Source organism: Haplochromis burtoni, unplaced genomic scaffold (genome assembly GCF_018398535.1).
Source record: "Haplochromis burtoni strain Fernald_Lab_line unplaced genomic scaffold, NCSU_Asbu1 Contig_1106, whole genome shotgun sequence".
In the NCBI taxonomy this organism is placed as follows: Eukaryota; Metazoa; Chordata; class Actinopteri; order Cichliformes; family Cichlidae; genus Haplochromis; species Haplochromis burtoni.
The window spans coordinates 58771-66140 of NW_024583467.1; the positions used below are offsets into that span (position 1 = coordinate 58771).

The 7370-nt window shown below is 39.4% G+C and overlaps 2 protein-coding genes across 4 annotated transcripts in view; one reads left to right on the plus strand and one right to left on the minus strand.

The window, feature by feature from the left end:
• LOC102299794 (butyrophilin-like protein 2) overlaps positions 1-7370 on the minus strand; it is a 26638-nt gene that overhangs the window by 17755 nt on the left and 1513 nt on the right. The gene's annotated exons all lie outside the window — the stretch shown is intronic.
• LOC102300402 (cytosolic sulfotransferase 3) lies at positions 2088-6814 on the plus strand. 2 transcript variants are annotated; one of them, XM_042216543.1, is made up of 8 exons: positions 2088-2377; positions 3106-3256; positions 3360-3488; positions 3854-3954; positions 4029-4155; positions 4247-4344; positions 6039-6213; positions 6308-6814. In XM_042216543.1, the coding sequence occupies exons 2-8, from the start codon at positions 3118-3120 to the stop codon at positions 6418-6420; spliced, it is 882 nt and encodes a 293-aa protein (XP_042072477.1). In that variant the 5' UTR covers positions 2088-2377; positions 3106-3117; the 3' UTR covers positions 6421-6814. The 2 variants fall into 2 exon arrangements, with proteins under 2 accessions (XP_042072477.1, XP_042072476.1); XM_042216542.1 differs by having other exon boundaries at positions 2089-2377; positions 3118-3256.

Below are 7370 nucleotides of genomic sequence, written 5' to 3' on the forward strand. Positions count from 1 at the left end.
TCATGATTTGCTTAACCACCTACTGAATCCACATAAACCCCTGACTGTGCACATTTTCCTGTTTAGAGGCAAAGTCTCCCTCTACAATGTAGCAACAGAAAATATAGTCCTTTGTGTTCCTTCTTTTTCTCTGCTCATGTTCTAATTAACTCAATCAAGCTGAGTACACTTATTAGAATAATTAAAATAAAGTTTGCATTTCCATCTGTTAATATTATTTATTATCACATTAATGTGGGACAAGGCTCAGGTTGCTTTGCATAACTGCTCGTAGCAAGAAAGTAAAAGGAGCTACTTTTACTTTCTTACTGTCGGTGTTCCTGGGTCATTGACCCAGTGTTCTCAGTTTTGGACTTTGTCACTGTTTAGTTTTCACGTTTTTCTCTTTTAGTATGTAATCCTCAGTGTGTGTGCATTATTTTCTGTTCCACTTCCTGTGTGTGATGAGTCAGATTCAGTGCAGCTGTGTTCTTACCTGTTTTTAATCATAATCATTATCCATTATTATCCACTGAGTATTTGAGAACTCACTTTTCCTCAGTTGCTTGACTTGTCATCGTCAATCCCAGGTGTGTGTTTTTAGTTCCGCCAGCCCTTCAGTCTATCAGTTCATCTCATGTTGTATCCATTCTGCCTTTATAATAAATATAAAAATATGGCTGTGGACAATGTTTATTAATAATAATAAAGATCGTCCACATCCTTCACCAACCCGTGAGCCCTGCCCTCTCTTCTCTCGCTCCACACAGCGACCGCCTGACACTTACTTTGAGTACATTTCAGAACCTCTATTTCTTTTACTTTTACTTGAGTAAAGAAGTTGAATCAGTACTTTTATTAGAGTATTTTTTTAAAAACTAGCATCTGTACTTCTACTTAAGTAAAGAATGTCTGTTTATGCCACCTCTTCTTGCTGGTGTCAAAGGGTATAATGGCAAGGTGACTTTCTACCAGAGGCATTTTAAAACAGAAACTCAAAAATGAGACGTGTCGTAGCTGTGATTTTTCTGTAAAAAACCCTTAAAGGTTATCTCCATGTTATGAAGGGCTACACAGAAATGAAACTGAATACCAGTGTGCATGTTTCATTAATCCATCCATTTTCTGTTTCTGTTCCATCCAATCCCTGGTTCAGGTTGTGGGTCAGCCTCTGAACAGAGAAGCCCAGACTTCCCTATCCCCATCTCCTCCATCTTATCAGTGGAGCACACTGCATTAATGAGCTGGAACGCAGAAATGTTCCCAGGCTAGCTGAAAGACTTAATCCCTCCAGCATGCCCTGGGTCTTCCCTGGGCCTCAGCCCGGTGGGACACAAAAATCTCACAAAAGAGGTGTCCAGGAGGCCCTTTGTCAGATGCCCAAACTACCTCAAATGGCTTATTTCAATGCAGAGGAGTAGCAGCTCAATCTGAGCCCATCTTGGATGACTGAACTTCTCACGCTATCTGTAAGGAAGAGCCAGCCACCTTTTGTAGAAAGCATATTTCTGCTGCTTGTATCTGAGATCACATTCTTTCAGGCACCCCCTAGAGTTTACAATGATAGGTGAGGGTAGTGATGTAGTGAACTTCTAAATTGACAGTTTTGCTTTTATATTCAGCTTTCTCTTTACCAGAACAGACAATTGCATCATCTGGATCATTGCAGCCACGGTCCAAATCCATCTGCCCATAATCCTCCAGCCGTCACTTGTTAAAAAGACCCTTTGATACTTACAGTCCTCCACTTGGTGAATATCTCCACCAGTGGAAACATAAATGTTAAACTATTAAAACGATACTCTTAAAGTAAAGACAAAAAGGGTTGGTGCCCTTTATTTATTCCAGTCACTTAATTAAGTCATTTAATCCATAAGAAGCAAAGAACACAAAGAACCAAACCGCTTATTTTGCCCGTTGGTCATTTTTGCTGGCAATTTTGAATAAAAGTCTTTAACCTAGCTCATCTGACTGTATTCATGTTTGGCAGTCACAATCAGTATGAATGTAGGAGTGCAATGTAGTCTGTGCAGTCCAGCGTATCACAATTACTAAATGGGGGAGGACCCTGTGGAGGACCCAGCAGCAGAGAAGCAGTTTAGAGTGAGAATTTGATCAAGGCGACAAGAGGCAGACCAACCGAGCGGTGGTGTATCAATCTCACAATTGGCAAACAGGTGAGAAGACACACCTCCCGCCATTCAGCAGAAAGGTAAGCCATGCTCTCTATCTCTCTCTCTCACACACAGGGAAAGGGAGGGAGGGACAGAGAGGCTGGGCACCAAAACTACGACACAGATCAGGAAATGATGCAGTATTTTGCAGCGAACGTTAAGTGACAAAGAGACTTGTGGAAGATCCAGATCCAAGCCAAGTACAAGAAATACTACTCAGTACGGTGAGTGTGGAGTTCTTTAAACTATATTTATTAATGCAAATATGCTAAACTGTTAGATGTGGACGTTTAATAATGTGCTTCACTTTTCATTCGTCAACAGGAACAATTATATTTTTCTGACTTCTGCTTTTAAATTTAGTTTCACTGATAGACAACAAATGTTCAAGTCATTCAATTGAATAACAGTTCACTTCATATAGAAACATTTCAGAAAAAAGGAAGAGAGGCAGGACAAAAGCCATGCTTTGGGAGAGAGAGCCAGAGTTTAGTAATTACTATTATTAAATGCAACAGTGTTGTATGAAATCAAGAATGACGTGTGAATGAAAAAGAAATGCTCAGTGCATCATGGGAAGCTCCTACCAGCCAGGAGAAGGTTTTAAATTAAGTTCTTTAAAATGTGATTTTAGATTTAACAGGGTGTGGCGACACGGCAGTGTGGTTTTTACCACTGGTGACTCACAACAAGAAGGTCATTAGTTTGACTCCACCATCTGGCCGTGTGTTGGGTGAACTGGTGATTCTAAATTGGCCGTAGGTGTAAATGTTTTTCTGTGTGAGCTCTGTGACAGACTAGCAGCCTGTCCAGGGCCAAACTGACCTCTTGCCCTATACTAGGATATGCTGCAGCCCAACTCTAACCCTGAATTGGATCAGTAGAGTAGTAGAGTGGATAGATGGGTGCACATGTAATCTGATGTGACTGACACTTGGATTTTACAAACAAGCAATTCTCACAGATGGCAGCACCACCTCGGCCAGAACTGTTCGACTTCCATGGAGTCCCCATGATCAACATTTTCACCGATGACTGGGACAACATACAGAACTTCAAAGCGAGACCAGATGATATTCTTATTGCTACGTACCCTAAAGCAGGTAATGATGTGTAAGAGCTCTGCAGTATTTTTTCACGAAGAAAAATAGATTGACATATCTTGCTAACCAGTATCTATTGATATGTTTGTTTGTTTTATCTCAGGAACTACATGGGTCTCTTACATCTTAGATCTTCTGTATTTTAGCGATATGGGTCCAGACCGTCAGACAACCATCCCTATTCATGAAAGAGTTCCCTTCCTGGAGTTCTGTGTACCTCCCATACCTTCAGGTTAAATCCTATTTTATGCTATCGTATTACACCAAAACAAAAAGCTCAAAGTCAATTTCATTTTGGCTATATACTTAATTAAACAAAAATATTAAAGGGCAGCCGTTATACCAATTCCCAGAAACTGTTGTGAAACAGGTTCAACCTGTTTGATCTATTATTGGATGTTTCTGTTTCACATGCTTAAGAAGCAGCTGCTAAAATAGCCCTTTATTCAGTGGCTTTCTAAAAGCCAGCAGTTTGTCAGTGTGCAAACATGTCAGGTTATTTAAAACATCTACATTTTTCAGGCCATTAGTATTATTGACATGTGGTCTAAAAGAACCTTTTAATCAGTTGCAAACAAACCCTTTCTTATCATTCAGGCACAGACTTGGCAGAACAACTTCCCACCACTCCTCGTCTCATTAAAACCCACCTTCCTGTCCAGTTTGTACCAAAGTCTTTCTGGGAGCAGGACTGCAGGGTAAAGGTCATGAACTTATGCATATACATTAATGAAACCCACAGATTAGAATTTAGTGTTGTGTCTTTCTGTAGATAATCTATGTGGCCCGTAATGCAAAGGACAACGCGGTGTCCTATTTTCACTTTGACCGGATGAACAGCCTTCAGCCAGAACCAGGAGACTGGAGCACCTTTCTACAGGGATTCATGGAGGGAAACAGTGAGTCCAGTGTAGTTTCAGGTTCCAGGAAAAACAATGTCATCTCATTTTGTGTGTAAAAATTCCTCTGTGTATTGTTTTGTGGCTACAGGGGCTTTTGGATCGTGGTATGACCATGTGAATGGCTGGTGGGAAAAGAAGCAGACTTATTCAAATCTCCTCTACATGTTCTATGAAGATTTGATTGAGGTACTGTGGCTTGTGCTAATGTCTTTGCCATTGTCAGCTGAGCTCTTTAAAACTGTCTTGATTGTGACTTTAACAAACAAAGATCCACAGGAACATCTCATTTTTATCAGCCTATACATGGCTAAAGCTATAACGGTTAACTAAAAGATTTTCCTTCTTGGATGCAGGAAAAAAGAGAGCAGCTTGCCAGGGCCTGTCTCTGCAGATGATGAAGGAAATAGTGTCACACACAACATTTCTGTAAAGCCATGGCCAAAGGTTTTGCTGCTATTCAACAAAGAAAACAACATTTGCCTTAAATTACAATTAATTCCGACTAGGTGTCCAGATATACCCAGTTTTAAATGGGTATTTTACTTTTCTTTTTTTTTAAAAAGCAGTGTGCTGTGCAAGTGATAAAGATGTCTTTGAGTATGTTTATACTATACTCTATAATCAGGTTGTTTGCATGGAACAAAAGAACAAGTATCAGTAAATGCCCAAAATATCAAAATTACAGCTTTTCTTTGAGTGGAGACTGAACATGGTCATGCGTCAAACTTATAAAAGCTGTAGAAAAGAAAAATCTGTTTGACCGATCACTACATCAGTCTTTGTCGTGTGTTGTTCCAAGTAGGTTTCTAGACCTAAATGCAGACTTGTGACACAATTACAGTGCGAAAAGCAAACCTTTATTATCAGGACCATGACCATATTTCTCAAGTAACTTTTTTGAAAAATGCAAGTAAGCTTATTTTCCCCAAGACACTAATGCTGTCGAATACTAGTTTACACAGGGCAGATATCATATACATATACAGATGTCATATGCTGTAAATAGGAATGGGCAGTGGTAAGAGTTTAGTGATTTAATTCCATTATGGACATCGCATATCGATTTGATTCGTTATCGACTCTCACTGGCTCCCCTTTAAGAGTCACCACCATTTCTAAGCAGCACAGCAAAGAGATCACATTCATGCAAATTAAATACATGCTGAGTGATCAAATGTTTGAACACGGTTGAGGTATCTCGCCTCTTTGTTGTGATCTTTGGGGTCATTGGTGCCCATATCACACAGAACTCTTTTCTTTAAATGAATGCAGCACCTTACTTATTTCCTCCCAGCACAAAGACATTTGTTATACTACACGTTACTCCTTTTACTCTGTAAAGGCTCCACACACCAACACACTCCCCTATACTAATGAGGACACATGGGATCTTTCTCTTAGTGTTTAGGTATGAACACAAATGAAAGGACAAAACAGGATAAAAAGACTTAAAAGTGCAATAAATGTGTTATAAAAATAAAAGCAACGGTCAAAGCCACGCTGTTGATTGTGCCACTATTTTTCTCTTCAGTCAAACAAACTGAAATCAGCTGGTTGTAGTGAGAGAACTGATTAACGGGATTAATAGCCAGGCAGACTAACAATTCCAAGTAATCGGACTGCTGAGAGCTCTACATTCCCATCTATAATTATAAATCAGTTACTGTACCAGTTACCTGTACCAGATTTTATTTCAGTTGTACCTTGAGCACCAATGAAATTTAATTCCATTGTAATTGGGAGAAGTTGGACATTTTTAAATATCTCCAAAAGGCCTAACAACACCAGATCAATCTAGACAGATAAGAGAGGATACATTTGATTTTGGGTTGAAATGTTCCTTTAAAGGTGATAATTATTTTCAATATTTATGTGAACAGGACTCGGGACGAGAAATAGAGCGACTGTGTTCCTTCCTTGGTTTGTCTCCTTCTGCTGAGGAGAAGGAAAGAGTCCGAGTCAGTGTGACGTTTGATAATATGAAACAGAACAACATGACCAACTACAGCACAATTCCTCTGTTGAACCAGACCGTGTCTCCGTTCATGAGAAAAGGTAAAGTCAATGCTCAGCATCGCTTTTTTTCAGTACCAATATTTTCTCCATATATAATCAGGTTGATTGGTTACTCTGAACATTTTGTCTCCAGGGAAAGTTGGTGACTGGAAGAACCACTTCACTGTGTTGCAGAACGAACAGTTTGATGAGGACTACGAGCACAAAATGAAGAATCCTGCTCTCAAGTTTCGTTTTGAAATTTAGATGCCCAGCGTGACTCTATGGAGCTGTGAAGTGATGAAAACGTTAACATAACATTTCAAGATTCATCTGCACATCTTACGTAAAATTACAAAGAAACAAAACTTAGAGTAATGTACTGTCAAAATGATGCGTCTGCTAAGACTGACTTTGAATCTTTGACTTTACGACTTGTTTTTTGATTGATGTTGGTAATATGTCTTTAATGTTATGCCAGTCAATAACTCTATTTAATCTATTGTGCAACAAAATAATATAAACATAGACTATTCACCTTTTTTTTCTCATCTTTAGCAGTGAAGTTGAATGGATTGACTTAACCTGGCCGTCTCCCTACTTTAGTTTTTCAATTGAGAGGTACAGTTTCGGGTGATTTTAAAAAGAGCTGTGCTTAAAGTTTTATAAACATGTTTGTTGTCTCATTCTGAGGGACTATTGGTTCTAAAAGAAAGTGTGGAGCATTATTAAAATCACTACACATGATTCCACCACCACCAACCTGAGTAGTCCCAGTGAACACACTGGCTACCACCAGGAAACCATACAGATGACATCAGACCAGGGTTAAGATCACTAACATAATATCTAAACCGGACACTAAAAAAAAAAAACATGAAAAAGTAGTAACAGTTAAACAGTAGCAGATAATAATCAGCATATGACAAACACATGGATCCCCACAGTTCACAGCTGCAGGTTAGGATTCCTGAGGAAGATCTCTAAAGAAAACATCCAGACCCCCAAGGTATCAGTTCAACTCAGCTGCAGTGACTCATCTAGGTGACAGTACAATTACTGCGTATCATCAGACATGGTAAAGGTCCGCCACACCTGGTGCACAGCCTTTTGTTACCTGAGCACCTCCCACTAATACACCCACTGTTCTCAGTACTACTGATACTCCTGGGGACATGGGAAGTCCCAGACACTACATATTAATAATAAAACATTTC

Bases quoted from the DNA above. Each gene is read 5' to 3' on its own strand.
- LOC102300402 (XM_042216543.1), top strand. From the start codon at position 3,118: ATGGCAGCACCACCTCGGCCAGAACTGTTCGACTTCCATGGAGTCCCC. The intron at 3,257-3,359 runs GTAATGATGTGT...GTTTTATCTCAG, and splicing joins TGCTACGTACCCTAAAGCAG to GAACTACATGGGTCTCTTAC. The intron at 3,489-3,853 runs GTTAAATCCTAT...CTTATCATTCAG, and splicing joins TGTACCTCCCATACCTTCAG to GCACAGACTTGGCAGAACAA.